Here is a 19,102-nt window from a genome sequence, read left to right as displayed (position 1 = left end):
TATTTACAGGGGGAAAAAAATTAATACATTCATTTAATTCACTAAGTAACAAAGCTAAATTTTCTGTTATTTTTTTGTTCTTGTTTTTAGCAGAAATCACATGGTTCACATCCATTTGTCAACCATAGTCCTCTCCGCTGCTCCACGTCTATAATCTTTCCCCCCCACATAGTCCCTCATCCAGTTTTCTACTGAGAAACGACTCGCACACAAATCCCTCCCCCTACACACCCCATGGTAGACTGTTAAACCCCACTTTCCCGTATTTATAAGTATTTACAGAAGCAGCAATCTAACTGGTTCATCACAAAAAAATGTTTGAAATCCACCCACCCGTCATTCACCCCTCCCATACACAAAGTCCCTCCCACCCGATAGAGATAAAAATAAAGAGTCATGGCACCCCATTCTTACCTCCCTGTTCCATACACTGCCCACATCTTACCCTGTTCTAAAAGCATGCCAAGTTTAACAATGAACACAGAAAATGTCTCGATACAGAAAAAACACCCTTAAAAATGTTGTTTCCCCCCCCTCCTCCCACAATAGTGGACATGGACATAAGACAAGATTTCAGTGGCAACAATAATATTCCATTTGGATTTTCGGGGCTGTTTGGACGCTGATAGGCGCCAGGTTTTGTTGTAAGAAAGCCCTGTCGCCGAGGTCGGGCATTTGGAGGGGCCGTGTTCATAATGGTGGGAGGGCAGTTTTTCAGGGTCTCTGAGGCAGCAGTTGGCCATGGGGCAGTTTGGGGTATCAAGACGGGTACAAGGGGTTCAGGGGGTTGGGGGTGGTTCTAGTTTTCAGAGTCAGAGGTGACGAGGGCTAGGGTGACCGTTGTGGTAGAGCTTCTGCTTGATGTGCACCATGTTGCCGGTGGAGTCTTCCAGCTGTCGGAGCTGTGCGCGGCGACGCAGATCTCGCAGGTTGCAGAACTGGGGCAGCCACGACCAGGATGGGGTGTCTGGGACAGAAAAACCACAAGAGAAGCGGGACAAGGTTAGAGGGGTGAAGATCATAAACTAGATCGGCCCAGATCCAGATCTGGGTCCTTCTCAGCTCCCGGCCGGTGCGCCAGCGTATCACAAAATCAGCATGACAAACGCAAAAGGCCTTTCCCATCAAACATTTTGTCCTTCTATTTTCAAGCACAGGGCAATTGGGCCAAAAACGTATATCTGCCACTGAAATAGATGCACAGTAAATCCTCATTGTACAGATGTAACCAAATGGACTATTTTTTATATTTGTACACTCAGATTACAAATAGATACTCACAGATTACAAATAGATAAATCAACACATCTTACTGTGTGGCTACCACTGTCAACTGTATAAAAAATAGATCACACACAGCAGTTGTTATCCTCTATTGAATATTTTAAGACAAATAGTTCTGGTTCTTTATTGTTATTGGCTGAGCCGTGTTTGAAATCACTGTAAAATGCGGTATAAACACCTGAGACTGCATGTATCCGTATTACTGCGCCAACAGCCTGTTTACAATGTTCACCGTTTGGTAGCCTACCTTTCATAATTTCATACATTCTTGTAGAAAAGTTTCTAAAACTGTTTTAATAGGGATATGTGTATGCTTGTCATGTTGGCGTGTTTGGTAAGCCACGCAAGGCCATTGTTTTTAGAACTGCCAAGAGGACTTTAGGCATTCATGTGTGCCTAACAACGACCCTTAGCTGTAAAACCACTGTAAAACATGGCCCCTAGGGGCCATGTTTTACAGTTACATGTTTGGAAAGCTGTTCCTAATATGCTATGCGTTTTTTTAAACCACTATCTTTAATAAGCTCGAATTGTGGAAAGTAGGGGTGTGAACATTTTACAGGGGCACAGGAAAGAGGTACAGTATGTGATTGGATGAGCAAGAGAGAAAGGAAAATGGTAAACAATCTCTTAAGTGCATGGAATGTCCTTGATTCACTACATACATGTTTGGTATGTTGCACATGAGCAGGTGCCTTGGCTGAGTCTATCTTCCCTCTAAAGAATGAAATTGGCATTGCGTAAAAAAAACTAAACACAATTCAATGGACACAGACCAGACCCCATTTTTTAGAGTGCAATAGCCCATGCTGCTCACTTGCCAAACGTAGCGCTCTGTATTTGAACAACCGCCATAACTCAGCCCCGATGATGCGTGTATCTGTGCTCCAAGCTCTGTGATGGGGAGACTGACCCACTGTGAATCAGTGACTGCACTGGGATGAACTGGGATTCTTTTTTTTTTTTATGGTTGAGGAAACAGACCGGGGTTTGCGGAGAACAGGAATGGCAGAGCTAGATATCAGCTTGTCGGGCCAAGCCGGAGCTTAAAGCGAGGCAAGGACCACTGGATACTGGATAGAAAGAGGGGAGAGCCCCAGACAGCACACTCAGTAGCCAGATTGGGGGAGGGGAGGAGGGAGGGGGTGAGTGAGTGAGTTATTTATAGCCTTGAATGGGTATGCAATCCACAAGGACTGTTCTGAAGGGTATCCAAAGGAAACGACAGCACGAGACGGGTTCCTCTCATTTCAATAAAAGGATGAAGATATGGAGATGGGGTCTGCATGAGAAATAAAAATGATAATGTAATGCACAAAATGGGGGTGGGGGGGGGGGTGGTTTGCGAAGGTACACCCGGCAACATTTTCAATAGGCGGTTGGGGGAGGGGATGTCGAACGCCAAGTCATCATTTTCTTTTTTTATATCATTGTATTGCCTCTCCTTTCACTCGTTTAACAAAGGCAACGCCAGTGCACTGCACTGACGCAAAGCTCATGCATTCGTGGTGAATTCCACAATAATGGAGAAAGTAACCAACAAATTGAAAAGGATGCATGAGGAAAGGAAACGGCTTGGAGGATATTCAATAACTGAACGGGAAGGAGGAGAGAGCTATAGATGGAATTAGGAAAGGGGGGGAGAGCAATGGAAATCAATGTTCACCTCAATGCGGCACGTGTGTATATCGTCACTGCTGGGTGGAAACCTTGTATATGCCAAAACCATTACTTTTCAGGAAAAAAGAAGGGGAAAAAAAGAACCTGCGTTGGAAGAATCCAACTATTATTTAGCCACAAGCTCTTGTTAATATTCTTTAAATATTCATAAAACCCACAGTCTTAAACACTTTCAACCTGGCATCCCTATTTGGGGCATGTCATTATAGGAAAAAACGTTCAAATATTTTCATACTATTTCACAAATACTGAAAATAGCAGATATTATCTACAATCTCACAATGCGTCGCATCATGACATATTGTGAGTATAAGTATAAAATAGGGCATTAATGTTTTGAAAAAACAAAAAGATGAAAATGGAGACATGGTTTCTTCCCAACAGCGACGATATGCGTGCACGCGCACGCACGCTCCCTCACCCGCCATTCCAGCTGCTCTCTCATTCTATTTATAGTTCTGGAGGAAAGAGCTTGTATATGTGTATGTGTGTCTAGGTGGGGGTTGGGCTATGTGACAGCATCTCCACCCTCTTCTCCCCCCTTCCGTCTCCGCTAGCCTCACCTTCACTCCCCATCTCTGGGAGGCTAAACGAGTCGAACCACACTTGTACGTCACAGCCAACGCAGTGGGCATTCCCTCCCTTGCACAATGGCTCCAGCACAAAAGATGCAGCCTATAGCTCCATTCTATCACTAAGGGTAGTGAATATGGATGTACCTTTGCCTTTTTCGGGGGGATTGCATAGGATGTACAGATGCAATGGAGCAATGGCATTGCTTCATTCATCACAAAAGTCTTTTATTTCTACCCAATAATGGCTAAGGTTTGTTTTTTCGATCTGACAAATTAGTCAAGCTCCCCGATTCTAATGTACAGAGGCCTTGATTGAAAGAATTCGCAATTGTATATTTCATATTGCTGGTGAAATGTTGTCACTTGCTACTGGAGCACATTCTCCTGTTGTCTCCGTTTTTTCAGTGGTGATCCGAATATGAAGGTCACACATCGCTATTTTAGCATTATCCTTAAAGCTAAGAATCCCAGTTAACTCTGGAATGTCTGTATTATACGCAATATTCAGAGTCTCCTCCCCATCACACAACCACTTAACGAGGCAGTGAGAGAAGGCAGATATAATTGGCAGGCTGCTATTACATTGGCACACTTATCATCAATATGCATTAGACATGGGTTGCTGCAGCCCGAAATCATACTGTGCATGTTTTTTTATAGCTAATTCTTCCCTGGTATATTTTTCACAATAACCATTCCACATAAATGTGTTTTTTGACAACTTCTCAAAACACTATTAAACACTATTATCATTCTTTATTTGTGGTCCAAATAGTCCAAAAATAGGGCACAGGTAAAAGAAGAAAGAAAGAAACAAATAAAATAATTTCCCTTTCTGCATAGGTTACATCTATACATCTAGGTTACATGTTAAACTCTACCCTGGTTTACACCCAACCTGCATCAGGTGCTGTCGAGACCGAGCCTCAGTCAGGTCATGTTTTGGTTTTGTCTGGCCCCATTTTCGACAGGTGTATTTTAATACTTTTTCATAGTAGGTATACTGTATGTGCAATACGGTTATTGCTCCTAACTGACTGACTGCATTCTTTGGTGTAGTCCTGAAGGACACACTGATAACAAATCACCATGGAGGCGGAAGCTATAGCATGCTCTGCTTTACTTGTCTAGACATCTCATGCACTTTAGTTGAAAGAAAGTTATGCCACCAGCTCGCAAGCACAGGGGTTACAGCTTAAATACTCAGCCCTTGGTTCCACGATGAATTACTATACTGTAAGTTCCAGCAACGTTTTTTGTCCTATTTTGAGTTCCTTTCCATTACCCACATTAACCCTGATGCCCCTATTTTGGGCATGTCATTATAATTGAAAATTGATTCTTTTGTAAGATTTTCTTATAAACTTTTTCAAGCCTGATTAAAAAATAAATACAAAATAGCCGATCTACAAGCTCACATAACGATTGTAAATCGGCTATTTTCGAATAGCCAAAATATAAAACTATTTTGGAGTAGTGTGCACTGTTGTGATTGTATGATATATATATGAAAATCAATACAAATATTACAATAATTACTCGAATGTAGGCCTGTTTTGACACAGAAATACCACAGAGCAGAAATGTGATGGATAGATGTAATGTAATATTACCACGTCTAAGTGTGAGGACATCATTATTGGAGAAAGGAGGAGACTTTGAATAGGGAAATTAGGTCTCAGACACTCAGAGCAGAGACAGAGAGAGAGACAGGTGACGGAGTTATCTCACCAATGAACAGACACGTGTCCTCTGTGCGGTCGACTGTCTCACCGGGTGCGTCTGGTCTAGACACAGCGCATTCTCCCATGATTCCATTTGTGCTTCCTCTTTTCTCGTCCTCTTTTCTTTTTGGCTTTGAAAGCATATAGTCAGTGTTTTCATACTCACGACTATACAACTGCATACACATTGCTAGACAATGTTGCTAACAATGAACGTTTTCTGTGTCATCGCGTCTCCAGGACTCGTTATCGTGGATAGTTTTTCCTTCATTAGTCTTTTCAGGACAAGAGGTGACAGAGGCATCATGGAGGCCAAAATTTAGGGGGGAGGGCAATCAGAGTAGGGGTACATCGTACTTTGACAACATGTTGTAGCTATTATTATAACTATTATTATTTAAAAGTCATGATTATGCAGCAACTTTCACTGCCTGATCATCATGATCATCAACATCATTGTCCCTTGATTGGTTTGAAATGGTCATAATTATAAAAGAGGGAAAAAGCTCTTTAATAGACATCTACAAGCGGTAGGTTGCCATTATGGAAATATACTCTGTTACCATGAATCTCACTTAAGCCATAGGACCGGGCTCGAGATCTCTGTCATTATCTCCACCAGGAGATCATGCATTCGGCACTGTGGGTCTGTGTGTCTGTCCACAGTTAATCTCACAGACTACTGGGCCGATCAGTGTCATATTTCTTGTGCATGCCGACAACTAATTTATTGTATTTATAATGGCAGAGCAATTGTCCCTCCAGGCTATAGGATAAGGGTCCCACCAGGCTAGCCAATTACACTGCTCCCATCACTTTGGCTTGTGGGATACTGGAAATAGACAATGGCAGATATGCAAGTTCGCTGGCACAAGCTGACATATTAACATAAAATGTACATTTATGAACGGTGTGCACCAAAACTAATACAGTGCTGTCTTGAAATCATAGACATGAAGAGTTGCTGAACGAGCATGCTGGATTTGAAGATGACGTGTTTAGGTAATGCGATTGTGACATCCCAGGAAGATCACATTAGAGACATACAATTGGTAATCACATGCCAAGCAACTGGCAGTGCAGCAGGTAGAAATTTCACTGCATACATTGCTATTATTATTATTATTATTATTATTATTACCCATACTATTATTATTATTATTATTATTATTATTATTATTATTATTATTATTATTATTATTATTATTATTATTATCATTACTATTATTATTATTAGTAGTAGTATTATTAGTGCATGCTTCCTGGTGGAGATTTGCACTCTGCTGTGCACATGTTTTACAGGAAGACAATTTCTTCAATTTAGTGTTTTGCTAACTATAACCTTTGACCGTGGGGGTGAAAGCTGCTGCATGACTGACAGGCTAAATATTTTCACCTGATAGTGAGGAGTTTCACCAGGAGAGTGTAACATGTGCGGAGGAACATGCTATGCCTCCCAGGTGCCACCTGCAAACAAAGACAATTGTTTTCACTGGAGCACCCGGCCAAGCCAGAGGCACCACGGAGGAATCGAACTCCAATCTCCACAGTGGTGGGCAGGTACTACTTTAGCGTTGTGCCACCCGGACGGCCCCAGAACTTCATAACAATAAAAGGAATGGGCATAATGCTCCTGGGTAGTGAGCATTATGAGACCTGGACTTGACAACACAGCCAAGAAGAAACTGAAAAGGTCGTTTTATCCAGTCATTTGACAAATATTTGGTTCAGCCAAATATTCAGTGACCTGTAAACGTCCCCCACCCCCCAAAATAAATAATTGAACAAAAAACAACATTTTGGCAATTGATTGTATTCTACCTTATCTAATGACTACAGAAGTATGAATCATGGCACAGATTGGATGTTTTGGCTGTGATATTCTATGAGGTCACTGTAAGCGGAGGCGAAAAAAAAGTGAGGTGAGACAAGTGGAAAATGGGCCAAGGGAAGGAGGAAGGTCACTCACAAGAGCTCTGCCGCCTCCCGGGTTTTCTGGCAAGGTGGATGTTTATGCAGGGTTATACATGCAAATAAATGTGTTTATGTCTATTATTTACTGTGAACTATTTAAAATATTTATATATATATATATATATATATATATATATATATATATATATATATATATATACACACACACACACACATACTGTGCGTGTGCGTGTGCGTGTGTGTGTGCGCACGAGTGAATCTACCACCTAGTGCTGGGCAATTCAAATGGACAGAAGTGTTGGACGTGTGGAGGTGTTGATATTTGATGTCTCAGTATAGTCATGTTTTCTGTAATCTAGTTTAATAATACATTTCAACCGAGTGCCCCCATCTTTTATACTTTTACTTATTGCAAGCAGACCTCTGACTCACAAAGGTTTACGAGATATTGATGGAGAGATAGAGGAGAAATATTTTTGGTGACTTGATTGTTGAACATTATATCTTCATTGCCTGCCTTGATATTGATTTTTATCATAGCTTTCATTAAAATATTTTTATCATATTGGAGAACCTAATATACTTCCCAGTACTACCACCCGAAACCTAGCTTTCAAGTCATTTCAAATAGCTTGAGTCACTCGATTCAAATTGCTGACCCTTTCCTCCCGTGTTTAATCATTTTGCCATCCATTGACACCTCAGCACCTCTCGTCAACTTTTTGTAGTCAATCCCTTGAAAAAAATATATCATTACAAAATGTAATTTTAGGTATATAGTGGACAGATGGGAAACTTTATCTTCAAAGTCAAAACAATCACCCTTCGTTTCAACACGTCTTGGTTTACGCTGCACGTTCATTTATCATTTCAGAAAGTCTTAGCTTTAAGGCATCAAAACATCACCTTTAATTCCAATCCATGTCTGTCAAGAATAGATTTCAAGTGCCAGTTTATTTACACATCTGCTGAGCTGAACACAGACGCTTCAAGGGAATCCACTCTCACCTGCACATAGTCTCTGGGGCAGGTCACTGATAAATGACAGGAGGTGCTAGCTAAAATGAACAGATAATTATGGAAAGAAATATCTATTAGCTCTGCTTAACTTTGTCTATGAGCCTCTTAATTTTGCAGAAGCGCAATGCTTGCCAGCTGGCTAAGGACTCGTACTTTGTGTCACTCGATGAAATGAAAAGAACAGATTTTCTATTGGAATGTTTTGGGGTAATGCAATGGGTTTTTCAGATGCATTTTTCAGTTGAAAATCAGTTATTTTTGTCAAGTGGAACGGTCATCCGACTTAGTATAAATGAGGCTTTTCCATTCTGGGTGACTTACCGTAGTATCGGCTAGCCCTCCAGGCCCTGACGGCACAGTGTAGGACGCCGTCCAGCCACAGCAGGAGCCAGCTGATGCAGAAGCCCAACAGAAGGCCCAGCATCAGGTCCATCTCTTGCTTTGTCACGCTGTCACTCACAAAGTAATTCTCTGATGAATCCACCAAGGAATGGTCCCCATCATACGGGATAACATAGTGGACATGATGCCTATAGGGCAGCCAGATAGAGAAGATGTTAGACAGATAAATACAAATATATAAATATATGTTGTCTCAATGGCACAAGTTTTTTTTTCAGGATAACTCGACGTTGTCCCGGGGATACAATATATTAGTGATTATATTCAATAAGACTGTATTTTGTCATAATAACAGAAATCTGTCTTGCTTAGGAAGAAAACTAATTGGAGTTCATGCAATGCATGGACAAACATAAATTGGGTTGCTGATAAACATTATCAGCAAACCAATTTATGTTCTGCATGCATACAACGACTAACAAACAATGAAACCTATAAGTGTGCATAGTTGAGCTGTGTTTTCAGCCTCCTGTGGTGGACAGAGTGATATACATACATACATACAGACAGACAGACAGAGATACCTCATTGCAGTAGTTGCAATTGCAACCCTATCCCTTCATGGCTTAACTGACAACTAATTTCATAAGGGTTTCCCTGTTCCTCATTAAACAGCTGCAACTATCTAGGTATTTTCATGTTCATGAACAAAGAGGGTAAATTGGACAAAGGAACACTGGTGTGTTTTTCACAGATCGCTTGTCCCTTGCTGTGTTGACCACTGACTCATACCATTAGTGACATTCATCTCGTTACATTATTCAGCAGTGACTGCATTTCTTGATGACACTTCTGTCTTGCTAATTGGAGTGCACCAAGTAGGCTAATGCAAAGCAAATATACAGTATTCTTTCCATACCTCCACCTTCAGAGAAAGAAAGATGGGTGTAAGTGTTCAGCCTAATTCAAATCGAACAATGGCTTGAGTTAACCAAATTAATTAAGTGTTTGGTTGTCTTGCAAACGCTCCAAGGGAACTGCGTAGAGGTTCACATACTATGTCATGCCTCTTCTTTGAAACACTGTTAACTACATCTTTACGACCGCCGGGGTCCTCTCTGTACTCTGCTACTATCAGTTTGGAATCCCCATTGATGATGTCATTGGTAAGCAGGTTTCTGAACTGTCCATATCCCACCAATTTTAGGACCAATTATATGAAGATAAGGTTGAAAATGGGTGATGTGCTCCTTTCAAATATAGTGCAAATAGCAGTAAAACAAAGCACTTCCATACAGTGTCTCTTCTCAGTGACAGATGTAACCACGCTGATGCACTATTGCAAGCACTGGAGCAAATGAATAAAGACAGCTGCATCCTGGATTGATGTCATTAAACCCTTCGGGCTTGTCTTCTGATGTAAGGTCTGCCAATACTTTCTAAATTACTAAACTGCCTGGAGCAGATGATGAATAAACTAAGTAAAATTCTTAGTGTCAGTGTAACCACTTGAATCCTAGCATCCCTATCTAGCATCCCTATTCTGGGTGGAATATTCGCCAAAAACAGCCAATCTACAAACATACAAGTTACAATGCATCTCAATCAGCTATTTTTGGTGTAGAGGGGAAAGGGAGTGCACCAAGTATAGAGGGTTCAAGTGTAAGAAATAACACTGTAAAAATGGACCGAAGGGTCTGACACTCAGAAATGTGCAGTGCATTTCTTTTCCATGTTTTGAAGTAAAAACATTTCACTATACCAGCTTGTTGTCAGGGCTCATTACTGACAAAGGCTGGGGAGCATGAAGGGGTTCATGTGCATTATTTTTCGGCTTTTATTTAGTGGAGTGACAGGGCAAGGACAAGGGACGACATGCAACACAGGCCCTGAAGTGAGATTCTAACTGGGGATGGTGGTCAAACTGTTAATTGGCAACCCAATTGGCACACACACACCGGAATTTGCACATTTTCCAAAAAGAGCAGGCTACATAGCAGCATCCCATATGTACTTGCATGCTTGTGCTCTGTTCCACATGGACGCAAAAATAGACTTCCACCTCTGACTGAGGCAACGCTACAACAAAAAAAAACACAGTGGCTGCCAAATGAAATGACACAGGATCTGTCCTCAAGTCTGATTAAGTGTGCACTGCTGGCAATGGTGGACACCTCAACATGTCATGTAGTCAAGGGTATACAAACAGTTCCAGCTCACGGTGGAAAATCCTCTGTGTCAATTTAACTCAGAGAATAACCAAATGGAACCAAATGGAACCGTAAGGGTCCATTTGGTTACATTTGTGCATTCTCTGAGTTACAAATTGATTAATTGACTCTGAGGATTTTACTGAGAAGGTGCTGAATATTTATGCTGGCACAAAAAACAACGACCAATGCTGATTCGGGAATGAGTGAGGCAATGTGTGCCAATAGCAAACTTAAAACGGCCAAGATAAGAGATCTGGATTTGGACTTTCTTTGTGGGTCACTCTGTATTTTAATGCAGAATATATTATTCATCAAAATGTCAAAATCAATAAGCTGTGGTGTAGTTATTTAATTTAATAATTGCAGCTCATATCACTTCATGTTTATCAAAAATCTGGTTTAATTTTAAAAAGAGTGTAATTGGTTGGCTGTAATAATAAAATGATTGCAAATACCAAGATAACATGCTGCTTTTATTATTACATTATCTCACATTGTCACACTTCTTGTCTAAACATACCGGTGTCACTGTACAACTCCCTTTGGGGGGACACAGTCAAATCCTTAGTGTTGGAACCAAGTAGACCCTCTGTCTACTTGGTTCCATTTGTACACTCTTTGGAGTTAAACACTGGTATTTTAGCTAAACCACATTTTGTTCGAGGATTTTGTTGAGATCTTTACTGGATAGGTACAGTGGAGAGAGACCGACACTGAGAGAGAGAGCAGAACATGCAGCAAATGGTCCAGCTGGCCAGTAATCGAACCAGTAACTCGCTGTCAGGTATTTGAACACATGTGTTATGTGCCCTGACCACTCGGCTATCAGGTCACTCAGCTAAAACCTTCTGAACTTGGAAGAGAGGCCATTCCACAGGTTGCATCCCTGTATGAATATAGTCTAATATAAATACCAGCATGGTGACCCATTTTCAAGTCAACAACCTCTAAAACATGGTGGAGTCAGGACTCTTTTATACTCAGTATATCTTTTATTGAATACCTACTGTATATGTGAATGTAGTGCATCCCCATCATGCAGATAATATTTAGCCTACATGCTGATCTGTAATTGATTAGGATGAACTACCTAATTCTCATTTAGTATAAAGCACTAATAAACCGTGACAGTGCCATTGTAACTACTTACAGCCTGTGGCAAACAGATTATTATCATAAGAGGTGCCATGCACAGTAGGTGCAGCGTGACTGTGGACCTATTGGATCAAAAGTGTCCTATTCTTAAATTCTAGCAGAACACCCTTGGGCAACGCAGAAATAGACAGAACTTAACTAATAAAAAAAAGGAGGAAAAATATCAAACACCTAGTCTGTTCTGCATCTATCACATGATGTAGGACATATGCAGCAGATCTTTAAAATGTGTGGTGAATTCCATTTGAAGATATATCTTCAAACACAGGCTATATACAGCCTGTCAAATGAGAATAAGAGTTATCATTATCCAACCCTTGCATTATCAGACAGACCAAACGGCAGGTATAGCCATAGTTGATCTTTAAAAGCCACATGATTCCTACAGGCTCATCATAATGCTTTCGACTCGGCAAGTGTTTTTGTTTAAAACCAAACGCACTTGGTGATCAAATTGTTTTAGAATGGCCTCATATCTACATAATAATTCATTACCTATTTATGGCTCCATCCAACACACCTTCGCATGCAGCAAAATCTAAATCAGAGTAGAGCCTATAGCCCCAAAAAACACCGACAAAATCTATAAATAAGCTGTCCGTTATAAGCGCACGGCACGGATAAAATCGCTAAAACGACATCAATTAAGAGGTATTTCTGTAGCTGATGTTACGCATATCAGGTTCGATTTTCAGGGCTACACACCGCGCGAAACATTCGAGATTGAGGCCTTTTGAGCAGTTATAATTTGACGGGCAAAATAACCCACACGGTGTGTGTATTCCGAATGATATGATGATGGCATTTACCTTCCACAGTTGCAATGACAGACGCGGTCCTCCCCTCGTAGATGCGGTAAGATGTAGTTGTGAAAGCGGTCCAGTAGTGCGTTCATGTCCATTAAACAGGCGATCGCCTGCAAAGAACCATTCCAGTCAGCTGGGACATGTCAAAGCAATACAGGCTAGGAGGCTATTCCACCGAACTGCACATGATATGGCAGTAGTGTGTTATTTAAAAAATAATCAAACAGAGTGGCAGTGGGAAATCCGCCTGAATGTAAGGGGAAACTCTCGCATCGAAATGGTAGGCAATTGGATTATTTATTTATGACAGCAGGTAATTATAGGTAGGCTAACCTACTTCCACATGCCATTGATAGGCCTTCTGCAAAGGTAGTTTCCTACACATGATGTGCTATATATAGCTTTAATTACTTAACACATATGTGGTCGGTAAATTGGGAGCAAACAAGAGCCGATGCAAATCCGGTCTTATTGGTGAAGATACAAGGTGACTTACCATTACTACTGAAGCACCAAGAATCATAAAAATCATGGTGGTTGTGATCATATGCATCAAAAACTTCCAAACTCGCCGCCTCCCTGTAGCCCTCCTCAGGCTCCTCTACCCGCGGCTCTGATCACTGATCAGACGCTCCGTCCCGGGAGAAGACGCTCATCGAGGCGCCCTGCTGCACCTGGCTCTCCTGCTGCACCTGGCTCTCCTCTCCGTCCCTTCAAGTTGCCCACCGTGGAGTGGATCAGTGAAACGGCACAGTGGGCTGAGCCGGCGCGGTGTCCCTCTCCGTCCCTCCACTGATCGACACAAGGCGAATAGTAGCCTATAACAGCATTCACTGCACCTGCACGCCAAATACCATCCGGCCGGCTAGTGCATCATCTAGCCGTGTGGGGGATGCTGCGCCGGGCTGGACGCGGCAAGGTGCCGAAGAGGAGGAGGGTGTTCTATGCTTATTATTATCCGGCGTGGCTCTTCTATCCCATTCAGAAGATTCCTAGATGCAAGGGGTGGTAATGGTCCCGTTCGCCTACAATCTGTCCCCTTTTCCAAGTTATTCCCGACTTTGGTAAAGGTTTATGGGATTTAGAAATTATAGCCTATCCTCCATTGATTAAAAAAAAAGAAAAAAAGATTCAGTTTCTCTTGACTGTTGCCTAATGCATGCAGCCCTGGGTTTTCAAAGAACTGCGCCAACTAGGCTACTTTCACGGTCCCCGTCTTCTTCTCGGAATGGTTTGATAACATCGACATTATAGGCCAAATAGATCCAGTCGGAGCCCTAGACCCACCCAGTACCCTCAGTCCTGTCCTGACCAAGTAGATCCAAATAGATCCAGTCGGAGCTAGACTAGACCCACCCAGTACCCTCAGTATAGATCCAGTAGATCTAGACCCACCCAGTACCCTCAGTCCTGTCCTCACCAAGCAACGGCAGCTGCATCAACGCCCGGAGCGGAGCCAGACTCGCATGATTATCCCATCTTGTCTTATAGCAGCCACGAGCATCCATCCATCCAATCCATCCATCCATCCATCCACCGCCACCTCTCTGTGCATGAGCGTGCGCACTTGCTTGTTTGTGCGTGTGTCGTGCGCGAGCGTGCGTGTGCATGCGCGTGTTGTGGGCGTTTATACGAGGGACAACCGTGCAGTTTTGACTGCCTTTATATCATGTTATTAATCGAAGCCTGCTGCATTAGAGTATGGGTTACATTTTAACAATCTGCACATTCGCGCTGATTTAACCAAATCTCCTCTGGAGGCGGCACCTTACCACTGGGCTCAAGACCCCCCTTCCCTCCCCTTCCACCCCGCCCCTCCCTTATCCATCGTCTCTTCACTCTCTGGACGTTGCAGTTCACTTTCACATTCTGCGCCATTTCGCTGAGCTTTGTGTGTTACTCTTGTCACAACCCTGCCAGTTTATCCCACTCACATTTATGGGTGTCAGGTCAAAAGACTGCTTTGCCCTCTAACCTTTTTTTAATCATAGTCTACTGCCAACATTTAACTATTGTTTATTTGGACCAACCAGTTAAAAATGTGAAACAACCTGAGGACAATATCACTGTGAAATCTAGGCTAACCGTTTTCAAATATTAATTTAGCAAATGGGATAGTGCCTATTGTGTAATTTTCAGGTCAAGTTTCATTTAAATCAAAAAAGAAAAGAAAAGAAAAACACTGCCTTTTAGACTAGTGATGCCAAACATTGCTTCAGGACCTTGGACAGTTACGTTTTCTTGATGATTGGACTGCATCAGTGGCAAGTAAAGTCTAAAGAATTTACTGATAGGCAAGCGTTTTAGAGACCATGTAGAAAATGAAACAAAAATACAGTATTTTTTTCAAAGTAATTGTCTCTACAATCTGTATGTTAGTTAGACAAACTAGCCCTTAATGTCTAATTTAACCCCTGGAGGCTAAATTGGTAGGCCTACACTTGGACACGCACGCACTCGCGTTGATATATATATATGTGTGTGTGTGTGTGTGTGTGTGTGTGTGTGTGTGTGTGTGTGTGTGTGTGTGTGTGTGTGTGTGTGTGTGTGTGTGTGTGTGTGTGTGTGTGTGTGTGTGTCCAAGTGTGACAGTACCGACTTAGCCTCCAGGGGTTAAATTAGACATTAAGGGCTAGTCTGTATAACTAACATTACACATTGTAGAGAAAATTACAATACCATAATTTATTTTTGTTTAATTTTCTACATGGTCTCTAAAACGCTTGCCTATCAGTAAATTCTTTAGACTTTACTTGCCACTGATGCAGTCCAATCTAACAATATAACTGTCCAAGGTCCTGAAGCAATGTTTGACATCACTAGTCTAAAAGGCAGTGTTTTTCTTTTCTTTTCTTTTTTGATGTGTGTACGTAGGAGCCTTACCCAACGGTCACAACGCAATTGCACCCTGAGATAAAGCACAGATGCAAGGCAAAGGGTTGCCCCAAGGGCTGGACCTATACTCAAACAATAGGGAGCAGTTGTTGATATCCCAAGGCCCTGGCTTTATGGGCTTAGTAACAGTAGCCCTTCAGCGTCATAGTGGCATGAGAGCTAACAATGTCATCTTTTCACCTTGGGCACAGCCTGCTCGCTCATCCACATCAGCATCAGGAACACTGTTACACAAACCCAACCAGCCGTCCATAGTGTGACACCAGTCAATGGGATGTTCAAATGTTTAACATCACAAATAATTGGCCCGCCCGCCACTACTGACACCATCAGTACAGGCCCGTCAGAGGGGCCTGTACTGATGGTGTCAGTACACCTTCCATCCAACAAGGATTATGGCACTTTCAGGTCATGCCTTTTGACCTCTGCAACACCTTCCTTCAAGCGGATAAGGGTCCTGGCCAGAGTGCCTCAGAACTGCTATGTGATTTATTTGGACAACCTACTCGCCCATGCTGTGGACTTCAATGCAGCCCTGGCCAGCCTTCAGAAAGTAATTGCCAGGCTTGCTTTCACGTTCCACCCAGGAAAATGTAATCTCTTGTGATGACAAATGTTGTTCCTGGTGATGACGAGGGGTTAATTCTACACACATTAACAGTGGGTGTTGTGTTAAAAGAATAGCATAGGGCCCAGACTGCTGGCCTAATAGTGGTCCGGGCACCTAGACTCCAATGTAGCCTGACAGTGCGTTGTGGGTTCGACTGCCAACGGCCTTTGCGTGTCACTCCCCATCTCTCCTGTCTATCTACTGTAGGCCTACTATCAATAAAAGCATAAAAAGCCCCCCAAAAAATAAAAAATAAAGGGTTAAAGGATAGAACTTGCACACCAAGCTTTGGTAACAAAAAAGACAACGTTTCGATCCGTGTTGGATCTTCATCGGATCAATGAAAAAACACCAGACCTTCCACATACTCATCGCTTGTCTCTTGTCACTCCCATAATGGGTGCAGGTAAATCCTGGACACATCATAAATCACATGTTAGGTTGTTGTAAAAAAAAAACATACATAGAAAATATTACAAAATATTCATTTCCTGAGCCATATGGTCGCTATTAAGGACTGGCCCCCCAGAACCTATAGGAGAGCAGCAGAGTTTCCTGGGTCTACTACGGGCAGCCATATAGCTTAATGGGTAGAGGGCCCGCCTGGGAAACAGAAGGTCCCAGGTTCAATTCCCAGCCCTGTTGAGGTCTCTCTGAGCAAGATGCTTAACCCCTAACTGCTTGGCTCCACAACTTTAAGGTGTCCAAAAGCAGCATTGACCCACGCAGCATGTGCCAAGAGCAGGACAACGATGTGGTGCTAGAGTTGGGTCAAAGCCGGCAAAAGAAAGCAAGCCATAGTGGTCCAGCCTCGATGGCGTGCACCTGAAGAGGGAGGCGAGATACGACAGCTCCTGGAGTCCCTCAGCCTCCGCGTCAAAGACTGGGAGACTGGGACCTCCACTTGTCTAAGCATTACACTCTAGCGGCTCTCATGTTCGGAGGAGAGTTACAATGGACAGACTCCAGTGGACCTCATCTTTGTGCCTGTGCCTGCACTGGAACTATATGGACTAGTTGGACTATTTCACACAGCTATGGGAGAGACTGGGACCCAGCAGAAACACCCAGTTTGGATGCTATCAATGCACTGAATGGGACATTATCACGTTTCATCAGACGATTGAATGGTCTAAGTAGGCGAGATACTGACCTACCCAAGTTTCATCAGACCATTGAATGGGTGCAATCAATAGATACTAACCTACCGACAGAGGTGTTTTGTATAAAGTATAAACAGGCCTATGATCTGTTGCACGGCAGAGGACTTTACCAATACCAATAGGGTATTGGTATGGCTGTTTGAAAAGAAAAGGGGGGTCTCATGAAAAACTTTGCAGCAAATGTGTATTGTACTCACCGCAGGTAGGGTGCCATCCATCAGTACTGGCTGGCACTGAACCTGCCCCTTGCCAGCACAGAAGAGAACCGGGAGAGTCCCTTCACACTGGATCTCACAGCATCTCTGAGACTTTGTGTTAGGTGCATGGCTCTCTCTTTTTGTGATCAACCCATCAAATAAAAGAATTTCCTATCAAAAGTAGTTGTCCGAGCATTTCCTGGGAATCGAGTCGACAAGCCACTGATCATTACATTATGTTTGCTACATTTGTCATGTTTCTAATGAGCTAAGCCCCCAACAAGGCCAATTCATTATATATATTTTAAATTCTATTAAATAGATGGTCATGATGATAATGACGAGTAGACTTTCTTCTTCCTCGTGTGTTGTGGGTGGCAGTAGCTCAGGAGGTAGTGCGGCTGTCTGGACATCAGAAAGTTCCTGGTTCGATCCTCAGCTTCTCCAGGCTTTGTGTCGCCTGTTTAAGTGCCCCATGTGGAAGACACTTAACCTCCAACGGCTCCCCCGTGTGCTCACTCTGAGTCAAGCCACTGCTGGGTCAACGCAGAGAAGTAATTTCTCCTCAGGGATCACTACAAATTTTCCCTTTGTGATGCAGTTTTATGTCTTTTCCTCTCAGCAGCTGCCAGTGTTTCTTTTCATTTCATTTATTTTCCCCTCTTCACCCACTCCTCACCCACACCGTTTTATCCAACTACTGACGTCAGAAGTTGCAAGGTAATAGGACTCAGAGGAGATGAAGAGAATTTAGGAGAGCAGAATGTAGAGAATGTACTCCTTTCAAAACACTGAACTCACCCTCCAATCCTGAATCATCAGTCTACACTAGTGGCTGTCAAACCTTGTCATGTCAAGGACCCATAAATTAATATGTATTTGGATGCGGACCCCCACCAGAACATATTTAGTGCCAGGGACCCCCATACAAGATTTGTGTTATAGATAACAAAAATATTCCAAAAACGCACTCAGGTGGCGCAGTGGTAAAGTCCCTGCCCACCACCAAGTTGCAAAATATTACAACTATTATATATTATTATTATTATATTATATAATATCATAAATATATATTATTTTTCTCGTTTTTTTGTTTTGTTTTTGTTTTTAGTTTTTATTGGAAATGTTCAAAATGTCAATACAGCAATGCATTGATATTAAAAAGAAAAGTGTAGTTGCTTATTTTGGGATTGCTTCCTAAAGGTTGTTTAAACCAGTGGTTCTCAAATATTTTCATGTCAAGCTCCCCCAAATGATTATGTATTTGTCTGCAGACCCCCATCTGAAGAAATGTTATACCAGGAAAAAGAAAATAAATGTAAAGTCTACTCCTTTGTCTATGTGCAACCCAATTTCTCTGTGACTTGGCTGTTGTTTCTTTCAAAATGATACAAGATTTGTATTTTTTTTTATATACACATTTTTCACATTTTCTTCAATATGTTTTTTTTTCTACAAGCTCACAATGCGTTGTGATGAACTTGTAGATCGGCTATTTTCAAA

The 19,102-nt window shown here is 42.2% G+C and overlaps 1 protein-coding gene across 1 annotated transcript; it reads right to left on the bottom strand.

The window, feature by feature from the left end:
• Positions 1-812: 812 nt before the first annotated feature.
• On the bottom strand, positions 813-13,287 carry tmem240a (transmembrane protein 240a; the record flags this gene model as incomplete). Its single annotated transcript, XM_084069423.1, has 4 exons — positions 813-967; positions 8,540-8,748; positions 12,738-12,844; positions 13,231-13,287. The coding sequence occupies 4 exons, from the start codon at positions 13,285-13,287 to the stop codon at positions 813-815; spliced, it is 528 nt and encodes a 175-aa protein (XP_083925549.1).
• Between the last annotated feature and the right edge of the window lie 5,815 nt (positions 13,288-19,102).

Source organism: Gymnoscopelus microlampas, assembly GCF_963454915.1.
Source record: "Gymnoscopelus microlampas genome assembly, chromosome: 10".
NCBI classification, from domain to species: Eukaryota; Metazoa; Chordata; class Actinopteri; order Myctophiformes; family Myctophidae; genus Gymnoscopelus; species Gymnoscopelus microlampas.
Note: the sequence above shows the minus strand (reverse complement) of the source record. Positions and strands in the feature narration are given on the sequence as shown.